Source organism: Pelobates fuscus, chromosome 10 (genome assembly GCF_036172605.1).
Source record: "Pelobates fuscus isolate aPelFus1 chromosome 10, aPelFus1.pri, whole genome shotgun sequence".
In the NCBI taxonomy this organism is placed as follows: domain Eukaryota; kingdom Metazoa; phylum Chordata; class Amphibia; order Anura; family Pelobatidae; genus Pelobates; species Pelobates fuscus.
In genome coordinates this window covers 31,476,077-31,497,985 of record NC_086326.1, presented here as the reverse complement: position 1 = coordinate 31,497,985, position 21,909 = coordinate 31,476,077, and the positions used below count along the sequence as shown (strand labels likewise).

The 21,909-nt window shown below is 42.3% G+C and overlaps 1 protein-coding gene across 2 annotated transcripts in view; it reads left to right on the top strand.

Moving 5' to 3' along the window:
* The first annotated feature begins 2,391 nt into the window (after nt 1-2,391).
* Nucleotides 2,392-21,909, top strand: part of MFSD13A (major facilitator superfamily domain containing 13A) — a 35,820-nt gene continuing 16,302 nt past the window's right edge. The window contains exons 1-4 of one of the 2 annotated variants that reach the window (XM_063435153.1): nt 2,392-2,476; nt 16,945-17,189; nt 19,921-20,000; nt 21,047-21,496. In XM_063435153.1, coding sequence (XP_063291223.1) covers nt 17,025-17,189; nt 19,921-20,000; nt 21,047-21,496 — 695 coding nt within the window. In that variant the 5' untranslated portion in view covers nt 2,392-2,476; nt 16,945-17,024. Of the gene's footprint in view, nt 2,477-15,621; nt 15,678-16,944; nt 17,190-19,920; nt 20,001-21,046; nt 21,497-21,909 lie in introns of those variants that run through there. The other variant, XM_063435154.1, reaches the window with a different exon arrangement.

Sequence of the window (21,909 nt, the reverse complement as noted above, 5' to 3'; positions counted from 1 at the left end):
TTCATTGACTTAGCTGAAAGTATTGCCGGTAGTCTTAATGTTACCAACTGCTATGTGTGTGGAGGTACTAACATGGGAGACCAATGGCCTTGGGAAGCAAAGGAGGTAATGTCCGGTTCTGAGGCAGTTGACCAACTAATATCTACACAAGCCGATTATCATATGAGTGTTAGAGGTAAATCTGAGTGGAGATTAAAGACCTCCATCATAGGTTATGTTTGCATAGCAAGGAAAGGAATAATGTATAATACTTCTGTAGGAGAATTAACTTGTCTAGGGCAAAAAGCTTATGATGATGATACAAAGAATACAACTTGGTGGTCGGCTTCAAATGTCTCAGAACCATCTAACCCGTTTGCTAGATACGCCAATTTAAAGGATGTGTGGTTTGATTTATCCATCACATCTACCTGGAGAGCCCCAGCAAATTTGTACTGGATCTGTGGTAAGAAAGCCTATTCGGAGTTGCCACAGGACTGGGAAGGGGCATGTGTGTTGGGTATGCTCAAACCATCCTTCTTCTTGTTACCGATTGAAACAGGTGAGACTTTAGGTGTTAAAGTGTATGATGTGAATCATAGGAAGAAAAGGGGACCCATAGAGATAGGCGCCTGGGAAGATGATGAATGGCCTCCCCAGCGTATCATAGATTATTATGGGCCAGCTACGTGGGCAGAGGATGGTACCTTTGGTTACAGAACCCCTATTTATATGCTCAACCGTATTATAAGATTACAGGCGGTGGTTGAGATTATTACTAACGAAACATCACAAGCGCTCAATCTTCTAGCGAAGCATAACACTAGGATGAGGACAGCAGTCTACCAAAATAGATTAGCCTTGGATTACCTTTTGGCAGTAGAGGGAGGTGTATGTGGGAAGTTTAACCTGAGCAATTGCTGTCTTCAAATAGATGACGAAGGGCAAGCAATAGCTGAGCTTACTAGCCATATGGTTAAACTAGCGCATGTGCCTACTCAGGTATGGAAAGGGTATAATCCAAGTAGTTGGTTTGGTAGCTGGTATGAGTGGTTTGGAGGGCTTAAGGCAGTGGTAGGTGGAGTCCTACTGATTTTAATGTTGTGTCTACTCCTGCCGTGTCTTATACCCTTAGTAGTTAGGTCTGTGCAAAGCCTGATAGAAAATATAGCAGAGAGGAAGGCTGCTGCACAGATAATGGCGATTTATAAGTATAAGGCTCTAGATCAGGGAGAACCAATGCAGGAAGATGAGTGTTGAAGATTCACATCATAGATAAGTCTGGTCTGGTTCAAGGTAACTTGCGGTGTATGCAAACCAAGGTTAAGTGATGCCTCAAGTAATTGTAAAATATCAAGAGGCATCAAAGGGGGGAATGTGGTGGAATCTCGGTAAAAATAAATTTAGTAGGCCGAGATTACCACGTGGCATGTGTACGTGCATATGCTGACGTATCGATCAGTTGGTTGCACGAGGCAAGATACGATCAGTAGTGTACGGAGCATGTGCAAGAATACAGGATGTAGTATTCCCCTCCTCCATTGTGCTGGACAAGCCATGCGGTCAAGCAGGAAGTTAATTCTTATTTGTATTGATTGGTCAAGAGAATGTGCGGGTGGAGCTTAATATGGGAGGAGTTATGTGCCTATATAGGGAGCCTGCACTATTGTCCGGGACTCAGAACTTGTGGTATTTTGGTGACGCTAGTCCCTCTGAGTCCCGATCGGTGATCCAATAAAGAATCTCTTCCTTCCTGAAGAAACCTGTGTCCATCTCTCTGTGCTTCGCTTCCGTCAGTTTCTCCTGTATCACTACGTACGTCTCCGATAGCAAATATTAAGTTCACAACAATTTGAAATCATCGAGAAAAATGTGTTATAATAACAACAGACTTGCTGTGTGTGTACCTAGGAAACATAGCGGATGTGCAAACATTAATGGGGGGTTATTCACAAAACCCTCAATTTTAATGGAGGATGTCGTCACAGGTACCAAGAAAAAAATAGAGCTTTTTTATTTTATTTTATTAATATTAACTAGGTTTTTTTTTTTTTGTTTTTTTTAAAAACCTGTAATTTCTACAGAATAGAAAGTGTTTTCCAAATAATTACATTAATATGTTTTTCCATTTTGATTTCAATTCACTGCAATCTGGGGTTTAGTGAACAATCACCTAATAAAATCCCCTCTGGTTTCAGCCTGGGATACAGACAGGTTATTATATATGTAATAATACATTATTACATGCCACCGTGGCATGTGATGCCTTCTATCAGGCTGTGTGCTCATCCCCACGTGCAAATCCGGCCAAGGCTCAGCTCGGCGCTCCACACACACATCCACCGCATCTGGGCGCAGCTAGTCAGGCCTGGGAGATCCAGTGCAGGAAGTGATAGTCAGCCAGCTGCTTGGTGTGAGAGAGAGAGAGAGGAGAGGGAGCATGGAGAGTATGGGGGGCTTCACCCAGGGACCCTGACCACAATATCCAGCCAGCCAGGTAGGTGTGTTTTCATTTATTGAAGTGCTTTATGTCACTAGCCATCACATGCCATGGAGACACACGGCTCCTGGAAGTCTTGGTCTGATCTGAGCAGTTATTGGGTTTAAATCCCATGTAATGTATGTGTGTTGGAGACAAATAATCTCCATTATCACATCAGCCATCAGATCCCTGTCCTGAAATCTGACCAGCAGCCAGTGTCTGCTCTCAGACTGCCATCTTCATGGGATTATAGTGTGTTTTAATTCACTATGGGGGAGGTGTAAACTATCTTATTCTTCATTTGTTTACATTTGTAATATTCTATTTCATTGTCTACAGGTGAATATAACACGATTTAATGCCTTTAAAGTCCAGGGTTTAGGCAGATCTCTATGTTATGATATGACTGGCAGGTGGCCATGGTCATCTAGGGGTTAATTCCCTGTAGCATTTAAATATGTTACACCCCCCTCTCCTCCCCTCCCTCTAACCTAGGACCTTGGGAACACTAAGCTAGAACCTGACTACCTGAAATATGGCAGCTTTGACCTCATACCAGCTACCCACTTACTTATAACCAAAGACAGTGACACTAAAAGTGTTATTTACTATAGTGAATTTCAAATTTAAATTTAAATCCAAAATAGCTGAAAATTCTCTGAAGATAACTGTATTTCATGGATTAAATGTGATCAGGTCAGGTAACCCAATTGTTTTTATTTATTTATTACTGGTATTTATAATGCGCCAACAGATTCCGCAGCGCTGTACAATTAGGGGAGGACGTACAATATACGCAGACAAATACAAAAGGTAGAGCGAATTATGTGCCCAGAGTTTTTACAGCACCTTGTACTCACTAAGGAAGTGGCGTGATTGATTAGATTTTCACGTAGTAGGGTGACCAGCCAATTTAGCTTGTGTGCGCCGTGTGTTATGGCGATTTACACTGTTGTGGTATATTTTGGGTATGGCAACAGAGGAGATGGGTTTTAAATGCCGGGGCACCATGAAGCATCATAAATGGTACAGCATACTGCAATGGTTTTGGTGCCAGAAGTCTCATGGAAACATCCCACATTTAGTAGTAAAAAGTTTTTATAACATTTAATTAGTCCGCCCGGCGCCTGCTTTGCATTATCTCCGGCTGTGCTCTTTGTGTGTATGTGCCATACTTAACGACAAGAGTCGTTTTCATAAAGCAATGCATGTAAGTGAAAATAACACAGTCAATAACTTTTAGTGAGCTATTAGGTCGTGGTAACATTGGGTGACAGTTACACTAAGTTGCTCAGAGGCAATGGAAAGACCAGAAATTGGCAATGTGAATAAAGATCATTCGCAAATGGAATAGTGTCAGAAACTTTGTGAAGGAATTGAAACTTTTAAAGGACCACTCTAGTGCCAGGAAAGCATACTCGTTTTCCTGGCACTAGAGTGCCCTGAGGGTGCCCCCACCCTCAGGGTCCACCTCCCGCCCGGCTCTGGAAAGGGGAAAAGGGGTGAAACTTACCTTTTTCCAGCGCTGGGCGGGGAGCTCTCCTCCTCCGTTCCGCCCCGTCGGCTGAATGTGCACGCGCGGCAAGAGCTGCGCGCGCATTCAGCCGGTCGCATAGGAAAGCATTTACAATGCTTTCCTATGGACGCTTGCGTGCTCTCACTGTGATTTTCACATTGAGAATCACGCAAGCGCATCTAGCGGTTGTCAATGAGACAGCCACTAGAGGATTTGGGGGAAGGCTTAACCCATTAATAAACATAGCAGTTTCTCTGAAACTGCTATGTTTATAAAAAAAATAAATGGGTTAACCCTAGCTGGACCTGGCACCCAGACCACTTCATTAAGCTGAAGTGGTCTGAGTGCCTAGAGTGGTCCTTTAAATGGAAACTTCAGGCTGAAATTGCCTCACTTTTTATAATGCATTGTGTGTATTTTTTATTTTTAAGAAATGGAAAAAGAAATCTAGGAAAATTACTGTTTAAAGAATTTCTCCGAGCACAATGACCATTTCAGTGATTTGAAGTGGTCATGGTGTCTGGAGTCTGTATGTGCAGCGTTTCCCTATTAAAGGCTGCACATTTGGAGTTTAACCCCTCTGCTACTGGAGGTCTTATCAGCCACTCCGCAACTTGTTCCTGGGTTGCTAATGTAAATTCTGTACAAATTTTATTGCACAGAATGTTAGTCCTTGCTGAGAGCAGTCATCCAATGAAGACGACAGCTGCGGCTTCTGCAGCTCTGCAAAGCATGTTACCAGACCACCAGGGAGCCGAGGAGACCAGCAGGCCCCAGGTAAGGGGGCAATCCACTACTAGACAGCTTGCCACATTACTGGGGAACTGAGACAGGTAGAGTGGGCTGCACTGTGTATGATGATTGGAGTAACCCTTTAACCCTTAAAATTCAGCACCTGCTCAAGAATTTTTATTTTTTTTTAAATTCTTTATTTATATCCAGGCAGAGCACCAATAATGATACAAACAACACAATACAGTAAGACACGAGGCAGTATAGCATACATCCAATATTGCACAAGTGAGGAAAACAAACACAGTGAAATAAGGTATTCTCCGAGTGCATGCGTAAATCGTGTACAGACTGTCATATCCCAAGTTTTGAAGGTGCCCCGCCAGGGTTTTTTATAAGAGAGATAATATAAGAGGTGAAAATTATCGAGATCCGACCAGCTATCAAGTTCCGTATCCACTCACACCATGCTCATATGTAGTTACCCATATAAAGTACAGGTGGGATCAGAATGTTTGAGGGAGCCTAAAACTTTCACAGAGTCGTCAGCACGTATCTGCCAGCATTACGCCAGTACCGCCTAAGACTCCACACCTGCGCACCTGAGCCCACCTACTTGGTGATAAAGGAGCACTATTATCGGTCAGGACCGAGAAGAAGGTGACATATAGAAAAGTGGAAGCACATAAACTTCCAAGAAGTAGAGATAAAGGAGAGAGGGGTAGGAGGAAGGTATAAGAGGGAGAAAGGAGGGGGACAGGAAGGGGTGGACCAGGGAACCAATCGCCACGACCCCAACAGAGTCACGCGGCCCAGGCCCACAATGGAACTCGAGCAATTAGCAACATTCGTCCCTACGAAGGAGCGCCGGGTGGATGAAACAAGGCCAGGGGATGACGGCCAGCCAAAGACGCAAGGGGCCGGGGGAGAAACCTCCCCCCACTCCATCACCTATTCGCCGACTCCACTCTCCATCCACGGGCCCCAGACCTTTTCAAATCTAGACAATGTACCCCTGACCTGCGCTGTCGGCTTGTCCATTAGGTAATTATCTCTAATCTTTTGAATAACCAGGTCTCGCGAGGGGATCCCCCTCTGCAGCCAGACCTGTGCCAACGCCCTCCGAGCAGCCAAGTTCACCTTAAGTACCAGTTTCTGTTCATTCCTGGTCCAATCATCCATGGACCTGGCCAGGAGGAAGACCCAGGGGTCCAGGCGGACTTCTCTATCAAAAATATCCCGTAGCAGGTTTGCAATCAATTTCCAATACTTTTGTATCTCAGGGCAATCCCACCACATGTGAAGATAAGTCCCCTGCTCAAGAATTTGCAGTAGCAGACTGACCCTCCCAGATCAGGAAGAGGATCCCACAGTCAGGATCCTCTTTCTCTGGTCTATGGAGTTTTTTGGGTATTTTTTTCTTGCACCATAGACCCCTGTCCAGCACAGGTTTGAGGGATATGCAGTTAAACCCCAGCTGCAGTGCCATCTATCACACAGGATGAGAGGAACTGCTTAATGAACTAATTGCAGTCATACTGTGGCACCTCTCAGCCAATCAGTGTGCAGAGTTCTTCAAGCCTGCCCACTGGCGCATACACACAGTTGGAGCTCAGTGTCTCTATATCGGTGGCAGGGGAGATGTGCGTCCGAGTTGTGCATAATTAATAAGTTTCAGATGGCGACAAGAATGTGCAGTTACCTGCAGTTACCAGAATGTCCATTCCTCCTAAAGTAGGGGTGTTCTACTGAAAGGTAATGATGACAAGACCCTTCAGATAATTCATAAAATATGAACTAGAGTTTTTTTCCTTGTGAAATCACGTGCAAATGTATAGATTCCACTGTATTCTCACCTGAAGTTGCCTTTCACGATAATGAATTTTGCCACACACTCCCATAATGCACTTTTTTCGTACACCACACTAGCATAATATGCGAACAGCTGCGGGAATCAACAAAACCTAAGAGGGAAGCCTTGTGTCAAGTTTTAGAATTTCAGGATTGATTGCAAGACAAAGTTGTTCCAGTATTCCTTACTTGGTTTAGTTGGAATGTCAATGAAATCCCTATGCTCTTTATAAAACACTCACAAATGATATTCGGTAAATAGGCATGAAGTAAAAAGATGAATTTTTGGGGTTCAAATTACTTTATTTTAATAGGTAAAGTAACTGCCCACATTTACAAGCGAGCACTTTCTACAGTCAAACTTAAAAGAACACTCCGGGCACAATAGCAACTTCATTGAAATAAAGTTGTTATGGTGCCCGAACGCCCCCTACTGCTAGCTTTCCTTTGCTTTTGTTTTGTTGTCCTTCCACTTTTTGAAATTCTTTAGAGTGAAAGGTTCGGGCAGAGGTGTCGCTGATTGGCCTAAAGCGTTTAGCTGATGCTCTAAGCCAATCAGTAGTTTCACATTCATAAAAACAGATTGAAAAAGTTACGTACCTACTGACTGGCTTAGAGACAATCATCATAAAGTTCTATAGCTCGCTGTAGTGGTTATAATGTGAGCAGTACCTTTGCCCGGTTTTCTGGTAATGGGGCACGTTCTCTTAACTGGGTCTCTGCCGGGCTGTGACCCATCCGGGTGATCCAGTGACAAGCTTCTGACGTTTGCAGAGCCATTTGTGTCCAGTTATTGCAATTCTGTGCAATGAAATTTTGCTGATGATACCCCAGAAAGGTTAAATTGCTTATGTGCACCGTTTCGTAGCAAAACGTTGCACATAAGGACTCCAGGCACCATGACTACTAAAAATCTCTGAAGTGGTCATTGTACGTGGAGTAACCCTTAACTCGTTGTACGTATGTTTAAGTGCAGAAGTTGACACATTCCTTGTCTGCGCAGTTTATTATCTAATTATTAGTAACTCTGGAAACAGGCCTGCTTGCCAAGGATGTTCTTGTTGATACCTCTTGCTGACCTCCAGAGCTGTAACATGAAAAGGCAGATTAGTCCTACAAAAAAAACTTTCAGCCCTACAATTTGTTCTTGAAAGCAGATTATTGGGTGCAGTGTATAATGAGAGGCTTGCTGCTCACATGCCAAATACATGTAAAGTGTCATTGTTTTTGCTTACGGCTGAGCAGGAAGAAGGAAGGGGATAAAACCATACGATCATGCAGAGTTGTGTCTTGCTAGCACGTCAATATCAACATTTTAAATTTAGAAGTGTGACTTAAATCCGAAAGTATCTATACTAAAGAATTTTTCATTTTATAACCCAGTGCAAGTGAGGCCTCCAGGTAATAACAAGTTACAGGTTCACATTCCTGAATTTCATCTTTAAAATCAGTACAATTTTCCCCAAACACACATCAACTGGAGAGACTTAGAAAGCTTGCGTCACCCAGGGCAGCATTGATTTAGCGCCTCAGTGCACTCGTTTCAGACACATTTAAAGTGCTTCTGGAGGAATGAGATGATAGAGATGAGCTTTCCGAGGTCATCATTTCATGGTGCTACACCGTTTACTTTCAGATATAATATTACTGGATGATCATGACCTCTACTGCCCAATTCTAAGCGTTTATTAAATGGATGGTAGTTTCTGGAATTAGAAAGGTTTACCTGGACAACCACCCTCAACACCTGCCTCCCCTCCTTGCTTTTCACCTTTTTATTATTATTATCGCCATTTATATAGCGCCAACAGGTTCCGTAGCGCATTACAATAATATGAGAGGGGGGGATGTACCTTTTGTGCTTGTCGCGCTGAACTTGCTCAACCAAATAGTTTTGAGATTCTTAGCAGATTTGAACTTGCACAATCACTGTCATGTGATGTGTTGCAATGTACAAAGATATCTGATCCCATGTAAGAAGATCTCTATTGTTGCCTTTTTTGTATCTGTGCTGTTTTGCTAAATAGACTTGTTTGGACTACCTGTTCGTGTTGTTTGAAAATGAGTAAAGGTGTATTTACAATTAAAATGTAGCTGTTGGTATGCCTTTCGTAGTGAGGATTAAGCAGCATTCACTATCAGAGAAGTGTCAGTTCTCCTTTAATCTCTGTACTTGCTTGAATCCTCAGTAGTGCACCTTTATAGGTTTAATTTGTATACCTTGTTATTGACGTGTTCTGTATGTGTCTGTGTTCCTTTAAGAACCAAGTGTAAATATGACTATTTACCATTCTGCAGTCACACAGCTGTCTTTTGTATAATTCACCAGGATCTCCCTGATAACTTAGATCCTGCTATGTTTAAAATTAACTTGGCAGGTTTAGCTGTCCCCTTGAAATAGCAAAACCATAATCACTACAGCATCAAAACGGTGTGAAAAAAAAAATCTTTAAAGTTGAATTTCTCCATTGCAGTTTTCATCCCAAGAAACACTTTTGATGTATGCTTCAATAACGCAGCCAGCAGTATGGTATATAACATCTGTTAACTGCAGTATGTACGTGCTGTGCTGTGTTTATTATCCATATACACACGCGTTTCCTGTGACTCCTTTCTAGTTTAATCTGCGGTGACTCCGTCTGGTCATCGTGGCTGTTTTTATAAGTTTGGCTCTAACGTGAAGTACACTTTGTGCTTGCAGTTGCTTGGACATGAGTTTTTTTGTTTTTTTTTGAGAATTAACCAAAGTTACAAGACTCTCCTCGATTTATATTTATTTGTATTTTGTTTCTATTTATGAGAATCGCTGCTCTGAAGTATGTAGATCTCATATGTTGCACGTTTCTTCTGTGAATAGTAAATTGATTTGCTTCCCACAGCATATGAATTCTACATATTGTAAGACAGCACAGTTCAAATTACTGCCTGTCTATGCACAAGTGTTACGTGTCCAGGAAAACACTGGGGATGTGGCAGACCTAAAGCTAACACAACTTTACTGCGTGAGAGTTATCATCAGAAGTTAAGTTGATTTGCATTAGAAAGCTTTTAAAGGTGAATAGATATTAATCCAAATATGTCAGTTTGTTTTGCTTGTGTTTTGTTTTTTTATTTGTATTTTATTAGAGTTATACACATGTATACTTCTGTACCATTATATATGAGGTATAAAATTTAGAGAATCTTGTAGATCTCAATATAGATCAGCAAACACGGTTACAGCAGGTTGCGATAAATATTAAACACATACAAAAACAAGACACAAAAGACAGGGGGGAGGCCCTGAGCAAAAGCAGTAGTGTTTGTCTAGTTTGTCTAGTAGTTGGGTATAGCTATAGGTCACATGGGTGGCCGGCAACTGCGTATATGACGCCTAAAGCAACGAAGATAGCATATAGTCTGATTAACAGTAACAGCTATGGCATGTCCGTACTGTCCCTGGTGTTAGGTGCGTGTTTCTTGACCAAGCCTCTCTGTGGTTTCACTCCTCCCGAGGTCCCTTTCTCGTGCAGTGTATCTGCTCGGTTTGCCTCTTCCGATGCGCCGGCAGCTGGTAGCCCCAATTTATGAAAGAGTGTCTCTGGGTTGTCCGAGGAAGTCAGAGTGAGCATTTCCGTGCCTTGTGTAACGGCCAGCGAGCCCTCTGCGTTCCAGCGGTATTTAACTGAGCAGTCTCGCAGCCTCTTGGCCACCGGTGCCAGCTGCCTTCGTTCTGCCAGGACAGGGAATGGGAGGTCGCTGTAAATGGAGATGACATGGCCTTCAAAATGCACCTGACCCACAGTCGTAGATTTGTTCAGGATGGCGGACCGCACCGCAATGTCTCTGGTTGTTACGATAACGTCTCTTGGTGCGTCCGCTGGTGCTGCTGCAGCCTTGCGTACCCGAAAGGAGGCCTGGATGCATGAGGTGTCTGCGGCTGTTTGAACACCCATCAAGGCAATCAGCCTTGCATTACGTCCCCCCCATCTACCTGTTCAGGCAGGGGAGGGCTGGCAGCCTTTGGCCTGGGGGGCAAATCCAGTCAAGTGGCCCATTGCACCAAGAGGAGAGTAAAAACACCTTTCCCATGTGATTGAAAGGGGTGGCGGGGGGAGCAGTCACCTAAACAGACACTCAATGACAAGCACACACACACTTGCTGATTTGGCGCACACTAAAAAACAAAAACTCACTGACAGGCACAAGCACGCACTCACTGACAGGCACACAGACACACACAGAAAGACGCACTGTTACAGGCATACTGACTCAGACAGACAGACATACTGACACACACACACAGGCATACAGGCATACTGGCTGACATACACACACACACACAGAGACATACTTGCACGCACACACAGACATACTGGCGCACACACACACACAGACATACTGACACACACATACACCCAAACTTTACACTTTTAAAACCAGTAGACAGTGGCTGAGTAAAGGGACAGGGCTGTAGTGGGGGGACAGGGGCTGTAGTGGAGGGTATAAACTGTAATTGGGGGGTTTAGGAAATGTAGGGGGGAATAGGGGCTTAAGTAGGTTGATGACTACAATTTGGGAAAGGGGTTGTGGTGTGGGTGATATGGGTTGCAATTGGGGGAAGAGGAGCTGTAGTGGGGATGTTATGGGGCTGTAGTGTGAGGCATGGGGCTGAGAAAGGGGGCAGGAGCTGAGAGGGGGAAAAAAGGAGCAGGGAAAGGGTGGGACAGAGCCTTACTAAGGGACCAGAGCCTGACTAAGGGACAGGGGATGGAGGAGGGGGACAGGGATTGAGGAGGGGGGGCAGGGCTGAGGAGGGGACAGGGGCGAGGAGGGGACAGGGGCTGAGGAGGGGGGGAAGAGAGGGGGCAGGGCTGAGGAGGGGGGCCAGGGCTGAGGAGGGGGGAGGTAGGGCTGAGGAGGGGGGAGGGGGGAGGGGGGAGGAAGGGCTGAAGAAGGGGGGGCAGGGCTGAGGAGGGGAATAAAAAAAACCTAATGTGTATTTCTCCTTCCCTGAGTCTTACCTTAAGCCAGGGAGGGGTGGGCAGCAGCCAGCATACAGCAACAGTCAGTGAAGTCTGTAGCCTGCAGTCAGTGAAGTCGGCCTCTCCTGATGATGTCAGGAGTAGGGGGCGTGACTTCCTCTGCTCTACTCCCAGACTCCCCAGCGGTCCTGGGAGAAGAGCAGTGAAAGTCACGCCCCCTCCTCCTGACATCGTCAGGAGAGGCCGGCCGACTCCACTGACTGCAGGCTGCAGGGAGAGTGCGGTAAGTTGAAAAATCTGAGTCCTCAGCCAGAGACAGGGGATTCAGATTTTATTTTTTTTGCTGGATGTGGGCAGCCCTGGCCCCTGGGTTTAGGGCGGCCTGGGGGGCAATTGCCTCCCTGCCCCCCTTCCCAGCCCGCCCCTGTGTTCAGGTATGCCTCTCAGGCGTACGTTTCGTCTCCGGTGTCGGGACTCCAATGTAGTCACCATTTTGTGTAGTTGCTTGACCTGTGAGCAACTGTACAGTTGTTTGGAGTTGTGTGTCTCGTGCCTGCTCTCTGACCTCGACCTCTGACACTTTGTGCTGCAGGGCCTTTATGTCGGCTTGTTTTTCTTGGAGGTCTGACTTCCACACTTTTCTCAGGTCCACCATTAGCCTCTTTATGTCTCCCTTAGTGGATGGGGATGAATCTTCATCTGAGTCAGCTCTTAGGTATACTCCAGCTGGGTAAGGTGGATTACTTGATTCCTCCTCTTCAAGGGAGTCATCAGAGGCCCCTTGCTCGCTGTAGTGGTCGGGTGCCGTCTTTTCCAGTGCTGGAGGGGGTGTTCTCTCAAAGGACAGTCTTATATCCTGCAGTGCATTCCTCTCCATCTGCACTTGTCTCCTGTGCTTGCGCCCCATGTTTGCTGTGGGTTGTTTAGGGTGCCAGGATTACCCTCGCCGGCTGGGGGGGTGGGGGGTAAGTCTCTGGTGGGATCTACAAGGTGCATTGAGCCTCCAGGTAACTGAGCAGTGGGGTCGGTCGCCTCCCGTCTGCGCACGTGTGGTAGGCCGCGGCTCGTGCCGTCGCCGATGTCGGAGTTTCACTTTTTTTATTTATTTATTTATTTATTTTTGGCTCAGGATACTCTCCGGGTGCCTCTCCAGACTCTGGTAAGTGTCCCGGTTGTGAATGGGCTCGGGTCGAGTAGCATGAGTCCCAGTGTAGGTGCTCTTTTGCCAGAGCTCTGGCAAGCTGCGTCCGCCTGGTTCGGCAGTTAGGCTCCGCCCTTTGCTTGTGTTTTTGAGTGTACTTTTATACAAAAATTAAAGTATGTAGAAACTAACTAGTACAAACTATAACCACCTGGGTGCTAATTCTCACTGGTATTCCCTCCAATACCAACATAAATAGCAATCGAAATAAGTAAGAGAATGCACACCAGAATACACATTGAATACTCAACCTGGTTTAATAAACCAATATCACCTCCTTGATAAAGGCAACCAGGAGGTGCCGAAACGTTGGGGGGGTTATTTTTGATTCCTGTTTCGGCCCTGATAGGCTTGTGAGAATTGTGGTAAATCTATTGTTTATTATTTTTTGCCTATTTTGTATCACTTTATATATTTTTGTACTTTAATCTTGATGTGGGTTTATTAAACCTGGGTATTCAATGTGTATTCTGGTGTGCATTCTCTTACTTATTTTGAGTGTACTTTTAAACACAACTAATGCATGTTAGACCCATTAATGTTATAGTATAACACATTTCCACTCTCCTTCGCAAACTACATGTATTTTTCTTGGTTTTGTAAATCTTAAATCTATTGTAAGTTTGCAACAGGAAAGAAGATAACATTTGCGAAGAGCTCCTGACCACGCAAGAGAATTCAGCGGCTCCTGTAGTTATGTATTTAGGTTTCTGTGATAGGTTATTTATTAAAAGAACTTTAAAAATTAATTTACAAAATATAAAAAAAAAAGGCGTGCAGAAAAGTGAAGAAATCAAATCAAAATTCTAACAATTCCAAAGGTTTCCAGGAAAAAAATCAAGTTACCAGGGGCTAATCAAAGCTATACGTCATCTCCTCATACATATAAACACATAAACACAGCCATAGACATATGTACATATAAAAATAGGTATGCAGTCAAATACAGTCCACAATAAATAACAGAAATCACTGATGCACACAATCCTAGAAAAACAAACACTGTTGCATGCATACAATACCATACACACACAAGCTTGCAAACATTACATACACATAATAAATATATTTATATTTATTTATTGTGTGTATGTGATGTTTGTAAAATTGTGTATGTATGTGTGTGTGTGTATAATATACATACATACAGCCGGTCACACATGCATGGACAGATGCACAAACATAACTAGTTACATACATACAGTAGATAATATGCAGACATAGACTCACACGGTCACACACACACGTGTATAGTGATTACATTTCCCACTTCTCCCCCCTGGAATGCACCTTTCTTTTCCCTGGGGGAGGAGCGGATGCTGAAATTGTGACAGGCCTTGGAGACTAGAGGTGGGAGCAGCTCTGCTAACAGTTTCTCTCCACACCTGCTGTGTGTGTGTGTGTTTAAATCTTCAGAGCACCATTTGTATTACAATCTCAACATCATCTCCCCTACTGGAGAACAAGGATACACATCTTTCCAGAGATGAAATGGCAACAAATAATACGGAAAATGTAAATTCCAACCCGGAGCTCTCACTGGGGACTGCAGCCCCCCACAGTGCCCTGATAATGGGGATTGAGCCGCTACACCTTCCTTTGATCACCCACGCTGGTCACATGTCCACTAAACAACCCTGCGGAGAACTCCCCTTTCTTAGGCTTCTTATTCTCCCAGCTGTGATCCCTCTGAGATTCCATGTTCTTTTTCCAAGGACTTACATTTCTTCATCGTGGCTTAACACCCATGGCAGCCTCCAGTCCACATCTGTCGACGCTGTATTGCATCAAAGTTAACTGCCAGAGTGTATGATTGGACCTGATACTCTGAATGCAAATTATAGTCTTTCCTAGAACACTCAGCTTTACAGGTACCTCTCACAACTCTACCACGGCAGACAGCGACACTCTCACCTCTAGGGATAACTTTCCATTCCACAGTTACTCCAACAATTATAGATTGGAGATATGTGCCACCCTGCTTTTAACCTGTCCTTTCCACCCCCACCCTTTACCCATTAACTGCTAACAATCTGTTTGGTGATGTCTGCAGATAGAAAAAGGGATTGAAAAACTAGGGTTATCTTTGTTTTTTGTTTTTTTTAGAGAGAGAGATGTTCATGTTTTGTGGAGACATTTTGATTGTTTCCCAAGAAGAGGTAACACTGGGCAATAGATCCCAAATTAGCACTGTCCCATGGAGTTTTTGCAATGAAATCACTGACTCTCCATTCATGATTTGTCACCACCAGCTTTGATTACAGACTGATGCGACATTTCCCACAGTGCTTGTGTGAGAGGCCATTGATCAGATTGTTCAGGTGACAACAGAAATTCCACAAGGTAGAGAACCGGAGGCAAAAAAACACTTTACCTTAACACAGTCAGTGCCATCCATCATTCTAGACACCAATGGCTGTGTTCAGTGTACCGAGTTATTACTGCAAACAGTGTTATATCCTTTTAAGTTCCGTGGTTATTATGTAGATAACACCCCATAATTTAACACCTGTATAGACTTCGTTCACCAAGCTAAATTTCTCATCCATTGAGGGTGAAACGGTCAGCTGTGCATCACTGACTGACCACCTACCCCAATGGCACCTATATAGGGTTAAACCTTCTGGGACTTAATGTTTGCTTTGTCTCAGTCCGGGTATTTTACTGATAGCCGTGAATTATTGTCTGTCTGTCACATTCTGTGTTTGTGCGTCAGAGCCGCCCCGTTAGGTGTGTCTGTTATGTATGTCATTCCCGAGCCATGGAACCAGGTAATAAAATGTATTAGTTGGCACGTTATGAATAGCAGCAGTCTGCATGCCTTCATCAAAATACTGAACGTTCTATACCTGGGAACCAAGGCTGCCTGAGGGTCTTGGGAGATTATTTTCTTTTTTCTTTTCATGACAACAGCTAAAAAGCTTCTTGCTGGCTACCTCTGTCTATTCCCAGGTGGGTGAAAATAATTGAATTAGGCATTTTTACCATTCAACAAGCTAGAAATGTGCTAAAGGGTTTTGCTATTATACTCCATCTAACAAACATACATAGTATATATTTGTGGCAGTGGTCCATATAAAGGATGACAGATGTAGAAGAGCATGTCTGAAAAGTAGAAGCCAAGTTGGCTTGTGTTTTGCATTCTGCCATCATAGTCCTGCACTCAGCCTATTTGTGCCCATCATTATCTTGGCAGCAGTGGTACCAGTCTTGTGTTTTGTTTTTCTTTTCTTCAAACCATTAGAAAACCACCTGATTGAAAATTTATGGATGGCACACAAATACACCTTGTGTCATAATCTCTAAAAAATAAAATCCTGTAGGGGTTATGGTGCTTAGGGTGTCCCTTAACTATGAAATCCTTCCTCATGATTGTTTAATGTGTCCCTGCTGTCTTTAAGGACACATCTGCCATCCTGTTGGTGATCTGTCACTTATTGAGAGAGGTATCAGTACATCAGTAAAGGTGCCATTTAAATACAACCATCATTGTTTTAATTTTTCTTTAATGAAGGGACCTGCCAGGAGACAGTGAAACCTCCAGGTCACGCCATTGTCTTTTAATGACGTTATGGTATCCTAAATGTGTTTTTGATGAGTAAATAAATGCTTTGAGCCCCATAAAAATTCCCTTAACTGTTTTATTGGCCATTGTTTCAAAAACCTGTTTACATCTTGACTTGTCATCTGTTTGAAGTAATACGCTGTTACTCCCTTTCTAATTTGAGACCTGCTCGGAACGCGTTAGAATTTTACAGATGGGGAATATGTTTCAATATTGTAGCAAGTTAGATTTACTTTGATCTTTTTGGCATAAACATACACAGAAAATTTTGACCTTGAATTTACATTTCAAAGCAAGCGATTTTGCACCTCTCCCTGGTTGTTCTTGAATTTAAATCTGGCTAATCCAGAAACCTGCACTGTATATGAAAAAGAGCCTTTTTTTCTTCGTTTTTTAAGAAGACCGATATATTCAGTAGAAGTCTGGTGTAACAGTTTTTTTTTTCCTAACAAATTCAGATCGTTGGCTAAATTGAATTGAATTCAAAGTCCTTGTATCTGAGGATGCTAAATATTAGCAATTGCAGTAATTACTTTGCTTTTTTAGGAGATAAAGTACACATTCTCCCCTTTGACTTTACCTCTTACTGCCAGACTTTTTTTTTTTTTTTTTTATTGATCTGAATCATTTGGTGATAACCATTTTCTTTTGCAGGCGCACTCATGATTACACCGGTTTACAGTGGCCACTTGGTGAAGGACCAGAGATGACCCACGCATTTCGCTGAGGTCATCATGGGTTTAAGACTGGTTGCTGGAGTTGTTCACCTCTCCACGCCTGTATTATATGGATCGCTATCGTTTTTTATTTCCGTCCTACACAATGTTTTTCTCCTTTACTATGTGGATACCTTCGTCTCTGTTTACAAAATCGACAAACTCTCATTCTGGATTGGGGAGGTGAGTTTAACTATTCTTTCTATGCTAATTGATGAAGGCTGTATATTGCTGGTGTTTGCACCATTTATGTTTCATTTAACTGATTAAATAAAAAATAAAACTGGACACTAAAACAATATTGGTCCCCTTCAAATGTTTCTCTTCTTTTCCTCTTTATGTTTCCTTGTTTATGAGAGCATTGACTTTACCACTTGTGAAAGTAATATTTAGGGGCTTGTTTGCCCACTAAATACAAGTGAATAGTAGTGAATGAATTTGTGATTTAAATAGCCGAGCTATGACTATAGGTGAGTTAGAAATTTTTATTTCTTAGATCAGCTGTTTTTTGCATTCAGATTTCAATTCATAGTTAAACACCTAAAAGCCAAGGAATTAAAGAGAGAGCTGGTAAGAATATAGTTAAAGAACGTTGTGCTATTCTGGTCTATGATTTTCGATTGTTACCCTAACCCCTTAGTTAACCTCTTTTCTGCAGAGGGCCACAGATGTAATCCTTCAATAAAAACCAAAGAAAAGAGTTACACACACACACTATCCCAAATCCTTATGCACATTTAAATACCCAGAGATATTTAGTGTCACTCCAGTGCACAAGTAACTATTTTCTTCTTTTTTTTTTTTTTTTTTTTTTGTACGTTATCGGTCTGATTTGTATAGTCATTGCTGCCGCCAAGGAGTAGTGTTGTAGTTTGAGCGCAGGAATTATATTTGTATTTGCTTTTGTATCACGCAGCCATGTTACAATGCTGACACCCACCCCATGTGTTCCCTATTAAGGGGACACATGCGTATGTGTAATAAGCATAAGTGGGAGTTTGTATCAGTGAATACAAATATACAAAAATACGTCCTGTATTCAAACCTCCACTACTCCTGGGTGGCAGCGATGACTATAGTACACATAAGTCCTGAAATATACAATAAAAAAAAAAAAAGGAAAAGAGTTACTTGTGCGCAATCCCAAATCCCTATGCACATTTAAATGACTGGAGGTTTTTAGTATCACTCCAATGGCCATTAGATTGTAAGCTCAGCTGTCACGTCAAGACAAAAACTTTAACCCCTTAAGGACCAAACTTCTGGAATAAAAGGGAATCATGACATGTCAGACATGTCATGTGTCCTTAAGGGGTTAAGGTGAGTTCTACACCAAGAATTTACCTTGCTTCTTTCAGCTTTGGTTCTTAAAGTTTTAAAGGAGCAGTGTTACATTAATAGCCGAAATGTGAAAATGTTCCATGTACTCAACAATTATTATTTTATTTTTTTTTGCGTGGGGGGTGTGTCTAAAATTGTTTCTAAACATTCTTTTCCACTAGATTTGCTACTAGCCATTTAGCCATTTTTGTTTAAAAATGTCTGTTTTTGTTTCCCAGGCAATTGTATATATTACACACAGATCAAAGACAATGCATGCGTTCCGAGTGATATAGTGAATGCACTTCGCAAATAATTCCAACCCTTTAAGTTGAAACGTCCATCAATGAAACAGTAACACACAAGAAGCATGTATGCTTACATAGATAAAAACATAAAGAAACGTTTGATCTTTACATTGTGTTGTCCAGGCACCTAGCAAATATACTGGTCTAAAGACAATCGGCGGGTACACATAGACAAGCACATACTTATCCTGGTATTTACATACATGCCCGCTGCCGGTGTGATTAGTAACTACTAACACCTACAGCGAGCTTGGATTTTCCCTTCATGTCTGCAGTAACATCTTCCAGTTTAATCTGGGAAACCATAAATCTCAGATTCGAAAAGCACCAAGAGTTTTTCCAGTTCGTCACTGAGGTCTGAACGCATGAAATATGACCCATATTTACGCACAAAGACTGCATTATCCATGTACTTTTCATCTGAGTGCACAGTTTCCTTCTGTAATCATAGAATGTTGTCTGGAAGGCAAGAGTACAATATGGAAGCTTATAGAAGATCTTACGTTCGCCATAACTGCCACATGTCTCACGCGCAGTGAGATGCTTTTGACATCTGTTGTGCACAAGGGTGCCAAGGTAGAGAAGACAACGTAGTCCCTTCTTCTAGTGAACTATAAGAGTTCTCTCTTTAAAACACAGAAGTTACAGAGCTGATCTGAACTCCTTTTTATGTAGAACTCCTTCTCAGTAATACTGATTACTTTTTTGTTGCCTTTTAAATGTTTTATTATAAAAAGGGTGGCGCTTGCCAGCGAGACAGAGCAGATGTCCTACTTAGAAGCTCCTGCAGTAGTTGTGCAAAATCTCCAATTATCCCTCCCGACGGTATTCATCTCCGTTGACCCACACTTGTTGATTCTAGAAATGTAATAATACATACTGTTATTCTTTTATTTACCGTAGTCAAAGCTATTGGCATATTTTATTCCCCTTTTTATACCTGGCTCATGTTCAATATTTAAAAAAATGGGATATTGTTCATGGCATATGTAACTCTGTATAACCAATGTATCATGCATTTCCTGAAATGTATTGTGTTAACATCGACAATGAAAATAAATTAAGTTACTTAATTTTTTTTGTAGCTATTTTCCTTAAGCAGGTGAATACTGACGAAGGCTAAAATATCTGGAAAGCCTTGAGTTTTACATCTGACTAATGACCTTTGTGCACATCTTCAAATCAGGGTTCCGGCCAAGTGCGTGTAAAGGGATTATACGTTCTGAGCAGCTTGGTGTTAATGTTATTTTAAATGATTTTACAGCTAATGGCTTTTGTCGTTGCAGACAATTTTCTTAATTTGGAACAGCTTGAATGATCCCCTGTTCGGGTGGCTAAGCGACAGAGTTTTCCTAGACGCTAAACAGTACGTTTTAATTAATGTAGATAATGTGTTCTAGATATCCGGAAACCAGGAGTGGATGCAAGTGTGGTGTTTTTTTTTGTTTTTTTTTTATCTTTGCTTCTCCTTTTTTTTCAAGATTGGACATATATACATGGTTAAACAAAAAGAAATATGGTAAAATGTTGGCAAAGGTAGATTGACAAACTTTGCCTCATTGTAACTGCAGCGATGTGGTGGTAGCATACAAGGGGAGATCAGTATTTCTATCAGAATTTGTCTAAGATAAAACCTACCCTCCTACCCCATCTCTGATTTAAACACTTTAACTTGAATCGAAGAATAGACCCAGGACAACTGCTTACATTTTCACAGACCATACTTTATCACCACGGCAAATAGATTAAATGTTGCCAGGTTTGCTGAGCTGAGTGTTCCATTAGCCATGCTGGGTCTTTTCTTTTCTCCGTGTTCTGTGGGGCTTTTGGGGTGCCCTTATGTGTTTCAACTGCTAGAAGATCCCCATAAAAGTGACCCCTTCTTTTTATTTCTAGTGAGTTATAGCTTGGTCTAGATTTGTTATGAGTGGTGCAGACACCGCCCATCCAGTCTTCTTTTCTGGTCCTTAGATGGATCCTGGAGGCAACACGGAAAAACATAGCCAAATAAAATTAAGAGCTTTATCCGTTAGATATCGGGTATCTATTAGAGATGGGACTAGCAGAATTACTTCTTGGGATGAGTATAAAGGAGCTTTTAAACAATACGAAGTGATATTTATATGGTTGTAATTCCAGAGTTTAAAACTTTGGAAAAACCTGTAAGCATGGTCAAACAAGTGCTCTTTTTTATGGTTAAATTGGGATGTTGGAGTAAATAAATAGTGAGCGGGTTTGTTCTGCAAGCTCAGTTCTGGGATGAAAGTTCTTGAAGAGATGAAAAGTGTGGAAAGTAAGAGTAGAAATACTCAAAATAGCATTCTATTCACTGGTGTTGAAACCAATGAGTTATAGGAATGTTTGATTTTGAGTTTGGGTTTTCATTAAATATTTTTCTTTTCTTTTCTATAGGTCCAGCATAGACATCTCCGCTCCAGAAGTGGTCCTGAAGAGGCTCAAAGCTTTGAGGAGAAATGGGCCACTGTTTGCCATTTCTTTTCTTGCCTTTTGGGTTGCCTGGGCTCACCCTGGAGTACAGTTCCTCATCTGCCTGTGTCTTTACGACAGCTTTCTCACCATGGTGGACCTTAATCACAATGCCTTGCTCGCAGACCTTGCTGTCTCTGCAGAAGAAAGGGCAAGCTTAAACTTTCACTGCTCACTCTTCAGTGCCATAGGATCGCTTTCTGTTTTCGCCTCCTACACAGTATGGAACAAGGAAGACTTTTTCTCCTTTCGGATATTTTGCGTGGTTCTGGCAGCTATTTCAGCCATTGGTTTTACAGTGTCCACCTGGCTGCTCAGGCAGCGATTTGAGACTGATGCAAAAATTCATCATGAGCAGGAATCCATGTTAAAAGGGTATGTTTGTGTTTCATGTGTATGTTAAAGTTAAATGTGCTATCTTAAGTACTTTGGTAAAGAGAGTCCAGTTTTCATTTTATGTTTTAAAAGGAGTAACTGCATCAGAGTAAAATCACTAAAAGTTAGTTATTAGTATTATTATGAACAAAACATTCCTTTATCCTCATTTGTATTAAATTCCAAGCTATGCTGGCATAGTCTGGCATTTTATGCTAATGTGCAGTTCCCCTAAGAGGTGTGCAGAACTCTGTGTTTAGAAATAAATGAAAACCAAACAATGGCACCATAACAATCCAAGGTGGGTATCATGGGCAGTATTGCACATTTCTTTTCAGTTCGGTCAGTATGGTCTTGGCCCTTTTCTGCCAGTAATGATGCCGAAGACAGAAACTATAATCAACTTAAACCCT